Source organism: Poecilia latipinna, unplaced genomic scaffold, assembly GCF_001443285.1.
Source record: "Poecilia latipinna isolate Pla-1442-1.1 unplaced genomic scaffold, P_latipinna-1.0 Scaffold1145, whole genome shotgun sequence".
NCBI lineage: Eukaryota > Metazoa > Chordata > Actinopteri > Cyprinodontiformes > Poeciliidae > Poecilia > Poecilia latipinna.
In genome coordinates this window covers 174,160-189,839 of record NW_015113761.1, presented here as the reverse complement: position 1 = coordinate 189,839, position 15,680 = coordinate 174,160, and the positions used below count along the sequence as shown (strand labels likewise).

Here is a 15,680-nt window from a genome sequence, read left to right as displayed (position 1 = left end):
GTGTTATAATTTTTTTTGCATGCCGACAAAAAAAAATATAACCCAAAAAAAAAAAAAAAAAAAAAAAAAAAAAATCTGGGATAATTTGTTGTTGAATTTACATTAAAAGTGAAAATTGGTGACCCCAAATTACCAAAAGAAAAAAAATTCAACCTTTCTACTATATTTGATTGATTTTATGTTTTTATTCTGTGGTGGTTAAAATAAATGTCAGCTAATCGGCATTTAACAATCGATCTACTGAGCCAAACGTTCATCTTTGTTTATGTGTAACACATATTCACTGTTATAATCAGTGACGGATAATATTCTTCCTGAAAGCAAAAACAACATTGAGCCTTTATTTTCTAATTGACTTATTGTTGAAGACATATATTATTTCAGATGTTTCATTAAAATTTCACATTGCATGAGCTGATTAGGCATGCTTCATTTATTTATCAGTAAATATGTACTTAGAAAACATTAACTTGCAGACAATTAACATAGTTTAATAAATTCCACAAATGTTTTAGCAAGTTAAACAAGATTTTGTGAGACCAAAGCTTTGCCTCTTAAGTATCACCATGTCGTTAGCTGGAATGGAGGAGAAAATTATAAATAATTTGAATATTTCGATGTTATTATTGAAAATTCTTAAAACTACAGCCCTCAACAGCAACTAAAAAGCTTTCTTAAAAAAAAAAAAAAAACGAGCTAACTAACCATTAGCACAATCACCATTTAAGCAGCTGGATTGCAGCAAATTGCAGCCAAAATTGTTACTGCGTTCCTTGACAAGTTTTAGCTGTAAGACACACTGTCCAGTGTATATAAACGGTATTAAATGACAACAGTTATTCAATTTAAATGACTAAACATATTGCAAATATACAGCAGTTGTTCTAGCTTTTTGATGGAGTGTTGTGTGCTTTGCAGGAGTAAAGTCAGTCAGCATCGATCTCAGTAAAGAGCTGGTCCTGGTTGAGGCTGCGCTCACCAGCACAGAGGTTCAGTCTCTCATTGAGAGTACGGGGCGCCGGGCCGTGCTGAAGGGCATCGGTGGATCAGAGCAAGGTGAGAACCACAGAGGAGGAAAAAAATAAAAGAATAAAAATCTGATGCTTCTGGGGGGAAAAAAAAGAAGAAAAACTGCCACAAATGTCCAGAGAGTTGCTCCAGCTAAATAATTTAACTGAAGCGCCAGTGTGTCAATATCCACCCAAGTTATTGTCAGCTGTGTATTCTCTCATCCTGCGAGCATACAGGATGAGAGAATATGTATAACAAAAATAATTCCATTGTCCAAACTAGTGATGCACGATAAACATGCAGTAACATCGGTGTCGACGAAGCAGCAGCAGTTCAGGATTACGTAGCTTCAAAAGCCCAACACCAGAAAAATGTAAAGACTTGCAGCAGCGACAAGGTCTGGACTTTGATCTCACCACAGCTCTTTCATTGTTGGTGTTTTATTGTACCCACATCTTATCAGCTCCTTTTACTTTTAGTCCATCTTTAGATCCAATAGGAAGTATTAGTACCCTCCTCTCCTGGGTGCATGTGGAATTGATTTTGCTTCTTGAACTGCAGAGAAAAATCTGCTCTGTCACATGCCGACATGATGTCAACGGTCTCAGTGGCATTTCTAAGACAAGTCTTGCTTAAAAACTGAATGTAGCCTGTATTTGAATCAAGTTATTTTCCACAGTATTTTTGTAACAGTAATAATGATAAAAGTAGGTCAAATATTGGTGAGGCGAGGGCTAATTGCAATCTGATTTTTCGTCATCTTTGACTGGACGGCTCAAGAAGTTTGTAGACAAATGGCTTCTAATGATGATTCACTGATGACAGCAAAACATTTGGAAAAACAAGTTTTCCACTGCAAGTCTGAGCTATTATAGAAATGTGAAATATTTAAACTCAAGCGGCTCCGTTTAAAAGAGGAAAAAAAAATCTAAGTAAATCAGCCAGGACAACTCTTAACGAAGTGTGTTTAACAGATCTGGGTGCAGCCGTGGCCATGCTGTCTGGAGCCGGATCGATTCAGGGCGTGGTGCGTTTCTTGCAGCTGTCCGAAGAAGACTGCCTGATCGACGGGACCATCGACGGCCTGGAGCCCGGGCCCCACGGCCTGCACGTCCACACGCTGGGGGACCTCACACAGGACTGCCTCAGGTGGGAGCGCCGGCTCACTGACGACCTGTCGGGCGAAAGCAAATAAAATTTGATCAAGAAAATTAAAAACCCAGCCTCCAGGCGAAGCTTCACGGCTCTGCGCCAAGTTGAGATTTGAGTTGCAAACAAAACTTTGAGGCGTTTTCCGAAGTTATTCTGCGGCATAATGCATCTCCATCACCTTAAACGTCAGATCCATGCAGTGACGTCTTATGCGGAGGTAATCGCTGGTTTCTGCAGTTTGTCCCAGGTTATTTGTTTTACAAAAAAAAAAAAAGCTGTGGAAATGAATAAAAAGATTGGTGACATATCCAATTTTATTCATTTTTTTTCCTTCCTCAAAACAAAATAGCGAAAGCCTCCACTTGGGGTTTAAAAGGCATATAAGCCATTTTATTCTCCTCATCCGATTAAACTGAGTTTGTCCTTCCTCTGCAGCTGTGGAGAGCACTTCAACCCATTTGGGAAACAGCATGGAGGTCCGGGGGACTCTGAACGGGTACAATCAATTTGTCAACTTTTTTTTTCTGTTTTATATATTTATTTATTTTTCCTCCCAAGCTTTCTAAATGGACTCGCTGTGTAATCCTTCCGTTTTATAAGTGGATTCGGTGACGTGCTTCATGTCCGCCTGGGGCAGAGCGGGTTGAAATGAAGTTTTGAAACAATAATAGGAAAAAGTTCCCAGGTATAGATTGGATCCTTCCTGGAACACAGCAGATGCGGCGTAGTTTTTCCTCAATCTGCTGTTCTGTTGCGGATCGTGAATTCAGCAAAGTGAGGAGGATTCTGGCTTCATTTTGCTTTAACACTTTGTCTTTAGTATGCATAAAGCTGTGGAAAAAAAGTTTGTTTGTGCATTTTCGTCACAAATAAATGCTTAACTAACAAACTTTAATATCAGACAATGATGGCCTGACTAAATGCGTCACGTTTTCAAATGAGGGTTTCATTTATTAAGAAGTGAAGCTAATCTAAAACAACCTGGCCCTACTAATTTGATACATTTTTTTATTCTATTTCACAAACCACACCCTGGCCTATTTTCTACCAGACCCACAGCTTTTTATACGTCTTCTCTTTCTCGCAGCACTGTGTTATATTTCTACAGATGATTTCCACTGCGTCATCTGTTTAAATCTTCTTACACGCTCTGCGTGTTTTTGCAGCACGTAGGTGATTTGGGGAACGTAGTGGCTGGACCAGATGGCCGAGCTTCATTTAGATTTGAGGACAGACAGCTGAAGGTACCACCTGAGCAAACATGACTTATTTGACAACGGCAGCACACGGAGCTAATCAGCTCCGCCTTTGTCCTGCAGGTGTGGGACGTGATTGGTCGATCTCTGGTCGTGGACTCCGGGGAAGACGACCTGGGTCGAGGCGGTCACTCTCTCTCCAAGCTGACTGGAAACTCTGGTGACAGGTTTGTACTTTTGAAGATCAGACGGATGTGCAAAATGTTTGAAGGGGTGGACGGTGTAGCAGAAATATTTTAATTTGTTGCTAATTCATCAGCCAAACAAGGACCATTACTCACCTGCTATGCTTAAAAGGTGCTTTATTAAACTTTGTTTTCGGTGAAACTGGAATTTTTTTTTTTCTGAAAGCTGTTAGCATCTGCAGTTTAATGCTAACCGTGTGTTGGCAGAAATCAGAAGGACTAAATAAAAGAGGAAATGTGGAGGTGACGTTATCTGTGCTATGGGGGCAGGTGTTTGAAGAAACGTTCAACCCATCTAGAAAAAGAAGGTTAAATTAATTTGTACTTTGTTGATGGAAAGCTAACAAAAGGACAGATTTTTTTCTGAGAAGATGTCATACAAGTTTGCAGTTAAAAAGCTAAAGAGGATTCGACAACGTAGAACAGGCAAGTCTAGTTATTACTGGTCAATTTAGAGTTTAACTTGATGCCAAAATTGCAGTAAAGCAAAATCACAGTTGTTATGTCTGAAGGATATTGCTAAAGTAAAGTCTCTAGTAGGATTAACGCCGCAGGATATTAGGAAAACTATTGCTATGACAAGATAAGTTATGATTAACCCACATTAGCCTCAAAACTACAGTATTTTTTTCCATCAATGTTATGTCCCCATTTTGGTGGCTGAAATTTATGAGTTGTGGACATGAACAAGGCTGCTAGTTTAACCATGGGGAGGATCGGGAGGTTTCCTGATGGACCGGTCTGTTTGCGGTTGGACTGTCCGGAGGTTAGAATGTGTTGTTTTTTTTAACTCTATAAAGCGCAGCACCAGACTGGGTCAGTCTGATAGTTTTGCATGTGAAACAGAAAAGAAAGGATGAAAGAGGAGTGGGTTAAAATAGCTAACATGCCAAAAAGAGAGGAGAAAGAGACGGGTGGTGCTGAAAGGCTTACGGAGAGGTAAAAGTTGGTGCAGGATGAAGCCAGATGCACCAAATGAACGGATATTTTGCGTGGTGGAGGGGCCAAGGTCATGACGCCACCTCACCAACCAACAGGACGACATCAGGTTAGCAAACATCACATACATGACTAGCATCCCAAGCTTGGCACATAGTGTGTTTTGTGCTTTTACAAAAAGGGAGCCTATCAGCAATGTTGGCCCATTTGTGTTCAAATTATGAATCTGCTTGATCAATTAAAATGAGTCCCTGCTATCTGACCAGAAAAAGGCTCACATTTCTTCATTGCATTAGTTTCATTAGTTGTTTTTTTTTTTACCAGCTCAGATAAAGTCAGTAAATTACTTCCTGTGTGTTTAGCACTTTTCTTAAGTTGAATTCTGAAGTTTGTCATTGTTTCTGTTATGTAGCAGATTAGGACAGTGTCAGCTGAGGAAGTTGGAAATGAGGGGCAGGATAATGGCAGCTGGAGAAGGAGTGAGAAGGAAGAGATGGATGCGGAGGGACAGGAGAAGGAGATGGGAGAGGAAGTCAGGAAGCAGGAGCCACTAAAATAAAAAAATAAAACAAAGTGCCAGGTACAGATGAGGTGTGTGGGATTGGATTGGCGTTGCGTCCCGCACGATCCTCTTAAAACCAAAGGATTGTGGTCCAAACCTCGGCTTTTTAACATCTGAAAACAGTTTTAGAAAATATTGATTTCCCTTCAAGCACATACACAAAGTTTATCCAGAGTGAATTTTCTGAACACTCACTAACCTGATGATGGAGACCAACTTTAATCATTTTGTTCTTGTCCTCAAATGATCTTTGATCACAAACTTGAAAGACTCACTGTGGATAAAACATATTTTTTCCAGATCTGTCAGGAGAAAGTTAGGTATATTTTTGAGGTTATTTTTTGTAACGCATCACCTGTTAAAAAGTCTAGGTTTTCACTAAAAGAGGGTGAGATGCCATCATCTATTTTTATTATCTGGATGAAAGTTATGGCGTTTTCCTTTGGTTGACAGACTGACTTTATTTTTTTAATTTTGTCATTAAGTACATAAACACACACAGTTTTGATTGATGGAAAAAAAAAAAACATACTGCAAATAAAGATCTTTTTCTTTCCTCTCCTTCTCGCCCGTGCTCCTATTCTTTTATTTTACAATTTTCGGAGCTTTCAGTTCATGACAGATGAAGCGTTGGCACAGCAGAATAAACTCGATGCTGTTTAAAAAAAAAAAACAGTGGTGACATGGTTGAGTTTGGATTGTTCCTGGAAGCTTTTCTAGTGTCAAAAACCAACTCTGATTTAAAAGACTGCAGCATTGTTCAACAAACGGAGCAACGCGGATTTGTAATTATTTACGTTAGACAGTTTGTCGCACATTAATCTGATCTTTTATCTATCATTCCTGACATTTTCTCTGTCGTTTCTGTGACGTTCGCAGGCTGGCCTGTGGGATCATCGCCAGATCAGCGGGCCTTTTCCAGAATCCCAAAAAGATTTGCGCGTGCGACGGGGTCACGCTGTGGGAGGAGAGAGACCGGCCGGTTGCCGGGAAAGGTCGGAGCAAGATAAACCCAGAGACGCCGCCGGCGCACCTCTGACTCTTCACAAAACCGGACATTTTGTTGCCAGCGGGTCAGAGCCCTGAAAGAAGACGGAGCACTTGAAGAGTAATTTATAAAAGTCTTGAAATTGCAATAACCATGCCGTCCTATGATCACTTCTAACGCACAAAAGCAGGGGTGGCAAACATTATATTGTTTTGTAAAAAGGTGGATTAGGAAAACCTTCTAAAGCATAGAAAAAAAACACTTTACTGCAGACCTTCCTTCAGCTCCAGCATTAGATAAATGCCTGTCCTCGTACCATGTTCAGTTGCGAAGCTTCGTTTGAGAGTTTTGCTGAAGAGATTCGAATCTGGAACACCGACTGCATTTGGAGCGAACCCATTTTGCGTCCTAATCGGTTCAGTTTAAATCCGCAAGGATGATGTGAGTGGCTGGAGACGGAGATTAAAGGGGCAGCAGGAGGAAGACTCCAGATTGAAAGGGCAAAAGGGGCTAATTGAGAGAGGAAGGCCTTTAGGGACTGCGCTCTCAGCAGTTTTTTTTTTCCTCCAGCATTCAGTACGGAGTTTCTTTACTGCTGTTGCTGCCAACGTTAGGATCATAAAACTCAAGTGACATTCCCATTTCTCTTGTCTTGTGACATTTTCTTTGACAAATGAATGTATTATGATAACCAAACTACAACCTGCTTACTGTCGGTATATATTTCTATTTGATTAAAAAAAATCCATATCAGTACATGATGGTGTGTGATGTGTTGGCTGTGTGTGTACATGTAGCAAATTTGACATTGATTTTTTTTTTTTTTTTTTACGAATTGAACATTTGTCTTGTTCTGCTGATGCCTGAATGGGCTTATTGAATGCCCTCCAAAATGTTAAATCGCTCCCTTTTCTCTTTTTTTTTCCCTCCCCTCCATTTGTCTCTGAGCTACAGTGTCATCCAAAAAGTATTCATACCCTTTTTCCATGTTTACAACCTATTTTTGTGGATTGGAAGGAAAAGAATACGTTGTTTTCAAGACATTGTACAAATCAAAATCTGAACTTGTGAAGTACATTTTAATTCAGCCCCATAAACCACAGAAAACACTTTATTGACTTTTTGGGACATAACAGCAGTATCTGATATTAAAAGCGGCCCAAATTTTCATATCAGCGAATCGCTACTCATTAGGTGGCTTGTGGACGCTATTGGTTCCACTGAGTACATCAGAAAATCAAATGCAAATAAGTAAAGTTAATTTGTACAGCACATTTCAGCAACAAAACAGTTGAAAGTGCTTTTATGTCATAAGAAAAATAAAGTAATAAAAAAACCATGCAGTCAACAATTGAGAAAGCATTAACAAATGTTACAGTTTGACAAATGCCATCATGAAACTCATCATTTATTATGGTTCAAAAGCAACTCTAACCAGGCAGTGTTTGACTCTAGATTTAAAGGAGCGCAGTGTTTCAGCTGTTTAGCAGTTTTCTGGAAGTTTGTTCCAGATTTGTGGTGCATAGAAGCTGAATGCTGCTTCAAACGACTTCACATTGCATTACTTTGTGTTAGTATATCACTGGCTACTGTATAATTTTACTTCCTTCAAAAACGAAGTGTGTTTTTAATGACAAAGTTTGATTTAATTTGTAAACTTTTCATGAACTACATTGTGAAAAAAGAACAGACTTTTACACATGATCAAAAGTCTATTTTTGCTAATTTCCATCAGTCTTGTCGCACTTGTTGCTCTCCTTTGAGCCCAGCACGGCGGCTGTGAGCCATCCTTTTCCACTGCGGTAGCAGTAATTAACTAAGCATGCTTCCAGGAGCTCTCTCTCTGTGTGTGTGTGTGTGTGTGTGTGTGTGTGTGTTCTTGGGTTATTTCATGAGGATTCAGCATCCTCCGGGTGCAGCAGCCCTCCCCCCTCTGCAGCTTCTCCAGCAGTATGCCCGACGTTCAAACGGAAGCAGACGCTACCATTTTGAAACACAGCACCGCTAAGGTAAGATGGTAGTTCCTTCAGTTTTAATAGCATTTTTCTGTTGTATTATCCCCACACAAACCCCCACGGGCGGTAATCAAACCCAAACGGTGTCAAAGAATGCGTGTTTTAATGGGAAATGCCGGTTTGAGAGCAGACTTTTAACTGGCCGTGTTGTCGCTCAGGAAGCTCTCTCGTGCTGCAATGCACGCGCTCCTGTGCGGAAAAATGCGATTGTTCTAGACTACGTTGATAGATTTTCGGAAGGCCTTCACTAATATTGGGCGTTTATTCAGCTTTCGTTGTTGTGTGAGGTGGGCTAAATGTACGGGAACGCGTTATTTGCGTGGACCTTTTTTAACGCCCGTTTAGCTTTAAACAAACCCACCAGCATCCCTGCTGCTCTCCATTCACAAGGAAACCTCGACAACGAGGCGTTTGAGCCAGCTAACAAACTCAACATGCGTCTTTTTCAAGTCCTTTTTCTTTTTTTGTTGTTGCTGCGCCGAATAATGACGGCAGCAGTGAAAATGTGTTTACTCAGCGTCGTGCTGCGTCATCAGGAACCAGGTTCGCTCAGTTATTCCACAATGAAGCCAGTGTTAATGCAGCAGCCATTCTGCCTGACTCATGCAGTCCACACACGGAGGGAAAATGCGCTTTCGTTTGGAGGAAGACGTGTTTTTCTTCGTCAAGTAGTAACTTACTAGAGGCGAAACCAGAAAATAGAAATGTCCCCCTCTGGTTTCATGTTCCGCTTTGCCCTTTGATTTACAGCCAACCATAAAAGGTTGTTTGGAGTGAAGGAAGACGAAGAAAATGGGCCTGTTTAGCCATCTGTTTTGGTATAAATTGGGGGTTTGTACATTAAAGACAACGCTTAAAGCATAATCACAATTTGGTGGCATAAAAGTGGTTATTACTGTGAATCCAGGCAGACTTAATAAACACTGGCCTTCCTGAACTCTGTTTGCCTTTCTGTCTTCAGTGGATGAGTGTGACTCATAGCTGTGGGGGTGATCAGTCTGCTTTTAAATAAAGAGACCCTGCTTACATTAAATCTTTCAAATCAGATCTCTTTTAAAAACAAAAAGAAAATCTCCCAGCTTTGTTGTATCTAATTTGACTCCGTATCTGTGGGACTTTCAAAGGTATGTATATGGTCTTTGGTTCTGGTTTTATTTTGTACATTTGAATATTAATCTTGCATCCATTTGGTTTTATCATTCGTTGCTATAACTCTGAAACATGTTAATTTTTCAGATTTATGCTAAACATTTAAGTTAATCTGATTGGATCAACAAAGATGTTCATTTAAGAGTGTTAGTCAGTCTCTCAGTTTAGTTTAATACAGTGCAGGTACTCCACTTTGAATATTTTTCCTGTATTTGAAAAAAAAATAAAAGAAAGGGAAAAAGAAGACGTTGGGTGATAATTTTCCCAAACGGCCACATCTCTTCTGAATTGAATTGCAATTGAACAAAACGATTTGTCATGTGTTTCTGTGTATGTTAAGCTCGGCTGTTATTCACAAACAGAGCAGCATTACCTTTTACTTTAGAATATAACTACTAAGAATAGAGCTGTGCAATATTAGGACATTGGATTAGGATAGTGTTTCTTCCAACAATCTGTGACCTTTAGTATCTTGGACGCTATCATTTGTGGTGAGGACATTCATTGAAGTGCGTTTAGCAACAGACTAAATATCTGCTGATCCCAAAAATGTTTTCTGTGATGTCGTATATCCTTAAATTTGTTATTAATTTATTTACCTTTTAAATTTTTTGGCTTAATGGAAAAAGAGAAGAAGCAAAGGGAAACAGAAAACCATGTTTTGGTCGTCAGCTCCTGCCATTTTGTAGCTTGTTAGCTAACCAGTTCATTCCCTTTTACCTAAACCATGCGTATCAGTTTATTTACCTGTTCAGGTCTTTTATTCAGAATAATTGAGGAAAATATTATAAACTGCTCAAAACTCGTATAATTTCCTTTTCGTTGTAGATTTTGTTATATTTTATTATTACATAGACTTCAGTTGATCACGGCTTTGATCCCCTTTTGGGACAGTCTGAATAACAAAATATAAACTCTCTGATAAAAACAGAACTGTTCGCAACATCCTGCTGGTAGGTGGTATTATTATTATTATTATTATTGGAGACACTCGTCTCATTTTCATATAGCAGACTGTAGAAAATCATGCACCGTTTGTACAAGATGTGTACCAAAACCAACGTACAAAATGTTGAAGGAGCAAATAGACCAACACCCACATTAAAAACAATAGTGTCCATGCGGGAAATGAAACTCTTCAACATTGTTTTTTAATGTTCAGACTGTTAGTCCACTTGCATACACCCAAAACTGAGGTTTTATGAATCTTAACTTTGAAATGCTTTCCTAAAAATCACAGTGCACGTGTAGAACAAGTGCAGAAGCAGCAGAAAATGTAGGACTTGCATCTGTAGGATGTAGCTGGTACTGTGCAATTTATTCCAGTCGTTTAATTTCTAACATCAGTAACGTCATCCCTCTGTTTCTCTGCAGCGCTATGGACAAGAGCCACACAGTGAAGCTTTTCGTGGGAAACCTGGCTCTGGACACCACCCAGGAAGAGCTGTCAGCCATATTTGAACCGTACGGCCAGGTCGTCAGCTGCAGTGTGCTGCGTCAGTTCGCCTTTGTTCACCTGCAGGGCGATGGGGCGGCCGATCGAGCCATCCGGGAGCTCAATGGGAGAGAGTTTCGAGGACGAAATCTGGTGGTGGAGGAGTCGAGGGGGAGGCCGTTGCACTCCACAAAGGTGTTTGTGGGTAATCTGAGTGGGATGTGCACCACTGAAGACCTTAAGCAGCTGTTCCAGACATTCGGGAAAGTCCTTGAGTGTGACAAAGTCAAAGGTGAGCAAAATACCTTGTAGGTGTTGTGATTTTTCTTCCATCAATTTGTAGATGTACCACATTTGGTTGTTAATATTTTGATTTGTTTAAAAAGACTCCTTTGAAAGTTTATTTCTTCTTTTCCCTCGTGTGTCAGAACATTATTTTATAAATTTGAAAGTTTGGCTCTCCCTTCCAAAGAGCTAATGTCCATTTCATGCTATAGGAAGTAATGAATTGCAGGTTGCCTATGATTTCTGTATGCAGTTTCTGTAGAACTAGAGTCTAGAGCAGGGCCGTCTCTTGAAGACTGGAGATGGCCACCATGCTGTAGAGAGTTTGTTGAGGTTATTGTCATAGTGCCGCAACCTGGAGCTTCTAACATGTCATTTTGAAGCAAATATAGCATTAAAACACCTGGACGGCCTTTGAAGGGAACGCTCCAGTTCATTCTCAGTATGTGGTTGTTTGATGTAATAAGAAGATAAACTTTATCTTGGTGACTAGAGAAGTCGGTCTGTACCGTTTTATGGTAGGATACTGTATTTGTTTTTCAATCTTCAAATCCCCAAGGCAGTATTTTCTTTAAAGCCTTGGTAGTTTAGCATTAACATATAATTAGACTTGGTATTATATTATTTATAACCAATTATCTGACCAGTCAGACTGAACTTGGCCTTTTAGATGTGCACTTTAAAGAGACGAGAGATAAAAGTATTTAGAAGAGAACAAGTCTTTGTTTTTTTATTGAAGTTAAGCTACTAGCATTTTAGTACTTTAATGTTTTTGTAGATGTTGACTTATTGGATTTTTAAGCTTATGTATTCTCAGCTCTTGTATTAATCTTTTAAACGATATCTATATTCCTTTTCCATTGCAGTATAAACTTGAACATCTTTGCTGTGCCTAACGATGATTGTTTTCCACAGGCTATGCCTTCGTTCACATGGAAAACAAGGAAGACGCTCTTCAGGCCATTGAGGCTTTGCACGGTACTTCGTTTAAGGGCCGGCCGCTGTCTGTAGAGCTATCCAAGGTCCAACCCAGCAAGCAGACACCCACGGGGAAAATCCCATGTGTTAACTGCGGGAAGCAGGGCCATTATGCTGGAGAATGTCCGGTGGGCAAGCCGTCTTTAGAGCAGTACCAGAGCCAGGCTGCAGTCCTGGCCGCTGCTGCCGCCGCAGCCGCCGGCCTGCCTCTGCAAGTTCAACAGAGCGTGCACAATTCAGTCTACAACACGTCCACCTTTGACCCCACGTATGCAGCTCTCACGGGAATCACCACTGGCACACGTACTGATGGAAACCCGGTGAATCCGGCTGTCTACGGCGCCCTTGCCAGCCAGGTGTATGGTGCTAATGTGGCCAACCAGCTCTATGGGACGGTGGCGAGCCAGGCAACTCTTACATCAGGCGCCACACAGATGTACAGCTCAATGACGCCCAATATCTATGGCCAGGTGGCTGCATCTCCAGCTGCTGCTGCTGCCGCCGCAGCGGCGGCTGCCGCTTACACAACTCCAGTTTACACCCAGTCTGTAGCCAACCACCCTGTGTACCTGGCAGCCGCTCCTGGAATAGAGATGCCAGCAGCAGCAGCTACAGTGAACCCTGCTTATTCTGTAGCTCCTGCGATTTATGGTGCTGCCACCCCAGCCTACGCTCACATCAGCGCCATGGGAGCAGCAGATCCAGCCTCAGCCCTGTTTGAGGCTGCAAGGCAGGCTCACTACTTTGCCCAAGGCCAACAGGTTGTGGCTGATCAGCAGACGGCTGCTGTGGCAGCCGCTGTGGCCAAGTCAGGAGAGAGAGACCGTAGTCCTTTACGCAGGTCGGCACCACTTCTGCCAGACCCGGTGATGAAGCCATTCATATACCAGCGGGCCAAACCACGCAGACCCTTGCTACCGACGCCAGCTGGCCGTGCGGCAGAAGAGGCGGTAGAGGCACCGGAAGACTCGATGGCCAGGTGGGACATGACTGTTGATGATTAAAGGACTGCATATTTCATCCGAAGCCGAACAGTCGACAGTCACGTGGTTGCAGCGCCTTCGTATTCACACACACCTTTCAGACAACGGCACCGACCACCTGGGGGCAGACCCCACACGCTTCAGTGTCTCACTCCTACGGAGCTAGTGCCACACTTTTCTCCAGACAGCCTCCTCCTTGAACAACTACAGTATAATTTCCTCATAGGAGTTATTAACCATTTTCCAGTCTAGTAGTTATTTAGTGAAGAATCGTACCAATGTACATAAACAGCGCTGTCTGAGCGAATTTCCGCTTAAAACATGGCAACAAACTTCTGGCCAATCACACAAGTCTTTTTTTTTTTTTTGTAAACTTTTTATACTTTTATTCTCTTGCTTTTCTTTTGTTATTTTGTTTGTATTTCCTCTAACTCATGTAAAGCACTATGAATTGCCTTGTTGCTGAAAATGTGCTATGTAAATAAAATAATCTTACCTTACCTTACCTTACAACACTTTGCACAGAGCTCTGTCAAAATAGTTCGACCCAGGCCTGTCGTCGGGTTCGGCAGGCGAATGTCTCTTTGCGAACAAACGACGCGGTTTTTGTCACGCGTCGACATCTATGACAGCCGATTTCGGCACTTCGGATGAAGTATGTCAGGGCCTTTGACCTCAGCCATCTGTGTCTGCTCTGCTACCTGTGTCCTCTTCTCCTTAATGCAACCTATGCCTCTTGATTTTCACCCTTTTTTTGGGCTAGGTACTACGCCGAGTACTACCAGCAGTTGCAGCAGTACCCTCAGTTCCAGTATGCCTACCCATCGAACACAGTGGCAGCCATTGCTGGCATGCCAGGAGTCACGGGAGTCCCCGCGATGTCTGCTCAGCCAGTCGCTACGCTGGAAGCCCTCAGGCCAGTGGTCCCCGCTGCTGCCGCAGTGGCAGCTGCCATGGCTGCGCCCAGGGTGTATGAGCCGCCGTTGCCGCCGCCTACGCGCAAGGAGGCCATCCTCCACCGCCCCGAACTCTCCCTTCACACGCCTGAGCCCCCCTTCCGATAGTTGCACTCAACTGTCTGCCCCCGCCCCCTCTCCCTCTCTGCCCTGATCCCTCACCCCTACATACCTTTTCCACTCAAAACTTGACCACCTCTGTATGTATGCGAGTGTGTGTGTTTGTGTGCCTGGGGGACTGGCTGAGGGATTTAAAACTGAGGGCTGTTGGGCTTAATAACTTGCTTTACGACGGGGCTGACCGGCTAACCTTGGTCCAGTTTGCATGACCACAGTGCAGCTTTGAAGACAGGCCTTCATCTATTTTTATGGGCATTCTGTGTGCTTTTCTGTTTTAACTTATCGTGCCAGTCTCACACTTGTGCCAGTATTAGACTGACTGAGTCAGTCGTTTCTTTTGCCTTTATTTCTGCAACCCAGTTATGATTTTCTAGGGCCAAATCTCCAGTAATTTACATCAGCCATTCTACTTAGGCCTAGATGATCAGGTAGGGCAGCTAATTTGAAACCTTTTTTGCCTTATTTTGATGAGTATCAATTTGTAATGTTCTTAGATGAAATGTACACTCGTTGTGTACCAGCTGCATTGTACTGTGTCCAACAGAACCAAGGTTAAAGTATTTTGGGGAGATTGTTTGTCCTGGATGCGATGTGGATGTTGTACGTGTGGTTGCGTGAGACGTGCGGGCTCTTGATTTTTGCAGCGCACAAACGCAGCAGCAGCAGCTAAGGCTGTGCTTTGCAGAGAAAAAAAAAAACAACCAATAAACGTAAAGCACACATAGACGTACTGTAATGTTTATTCGTATCTATCCTCGCCCCCTCTGAATCTCATCCTCACATTTAAACTACGACACTGCAAGACACTGCTTCACCTTTTCCTCTTCCTAACTACAGCTGCCTACCTCTTATTGTAAAATTCATTGTAGATTGTATTTTGTTCTGTACGTCTCCACATTTCACCCTGTCAGCAATTGCAGCTCCGTGTAAAGCTACAGCAGTTCAAAGTCTGGGTAGCTGGATTTTGTTTTTTCTTTTCTTTTCTTATGCATTGTATTTGGTCCTCTTTCATGTTCAGAGGCCTTTTAAAACACAGATAAAAGTGTAAATAGTTTATTTCCAACATTATAGTTTACATGTGATATAAGTCAACCTATGGGATGTGATGAGTTTTCAACGGGGAAAAACAATGCGTAACTACTGAACAAGTTTACAGAAGATCTTTGGATTGCATCCTTTTAGAAACCATTATATGTGACAAGGTCAGTCATGTGCCTCAAAACCTTTAGTGAAGTGCATTAAGTGGAGAAATCTCCCATTTTAAGTGCTTTGTTTTCCAAAATCATTTCAACTGAAGCAACAGGAGCCTCAAAGCTCAGAATCCAGAGGGCTACAAGTGGTAAAGCTTCCACGCCTCCTAATGGGTCTGTTTATTGCAAACGGGTTTTTTTTTTGTTTTTTTTTAGAAAAGCCACAAAGTGAGCCTCAGAGGTTCATTATATAAGCCTTTGGTTTTAAGCAGAAACAGCAGTGATAGCACCAACGAAGTGAGGGATGGGGCAGTGTCTTCCAGTGGCCCCAAAATATCCGCCATTTCTCCATCGAACGCCAGATCTGCTTTAGATTCTGATTCCAAAAAGCATATTTGAGTATGTTTTTACTTGTCAAGTCATCTGCAGTTCCTTGCAAAAATAAGCATTTCTACCTCTTGAAATGTTGTCACTTT

At 41.8% G+C, this 15,680-nt stretch overlaps 2 protein-coding genes across 3 annotated transcripts in view; both read left to right on the top strand.

Moving 5' to 3' along the window:
* ccs (copper chaperone for superoxide dismutase) overlaps positions 1–6,850 on the top strand; it is a 12,434-nt gene extending 5,584 nt beyond the window's left edge. For both annotated transcript variants that reach the window (XM_015052905.1, XM_015052904.1), the window contains exons 3-8: positions 919–1,056; positions 1,986–2,160; positions 2,599–2,659; positions 3,330–3,407; positions 3,483–3,586; positions 5,985–6,850. In XM_015052905.1, the coding sequence (XP_014908391.1) occupies positions 919–1,056; positions 1,986–2,160; positions 2,599–2,659; positions 3,330–3,407; positions 3,483–3,586; positions 5,985–6,144 (716 nt within the window). In that variant the 3' untranslated portion in view covers positions 6,145–6,850. The remainder of the gene's footprint in view (positions 1–918; positions 1,057–1,985; positions 2,161–2,598; positions 2,660–3,329; positions 3,408–3,482; positions 3,587–5,984) is intronic.
* Positions 6,851–7,993: 1,143 nt separating this feature from the next.
* Positions 7,994–15,408, top strand: rbm14b (RNA binding motif protein 14b). Its single transcript, XM_015052903.1, has 4 exons — positions 7,994–8,102; positions 10,632–10,984; positions 11,893–12,934; positions 13,702–15,408. The coding sequence occupies exons 2-4, from the start codon at positions 10,636–10,638 to the stop codon at positions 14,000–14,002; spliced, it is 1,692 nt and encodes a 563-aa protein (XP_014908389.1). The 5' UTR covers positions 7,994–8,102; positions 10,632–10,635; the 3' UTR covers positions 14,003–15,408.
* Positions 15,409–15,680: the final 272 nt, after the last annotated feature.

Bases quoted from the DNA above. Each gene is read 5' to 3' on its own strand.
- rbm14b (XM_015052903.1), top strand. From the start codon at position 10,636: ATGGACAAGAGCCACACAGTGAAGCTTTTCGTGGGAAACCTGGCTCTG. The intron at 10,985-11,892 runs GTGAGCAAAATA...TGTTTTCCACAG, and splicing joins TGAGTGTGACAAAGTCAAAG to GCTATGCCTTCGTTCACATG. The intron at 12,935-13,701 runs GTGGGACATGAC...TTTTTGGGCTAG, and splicing joins CCGGAAGACTCGATGGCCAG to GTACTACGCCGAGTACTACC.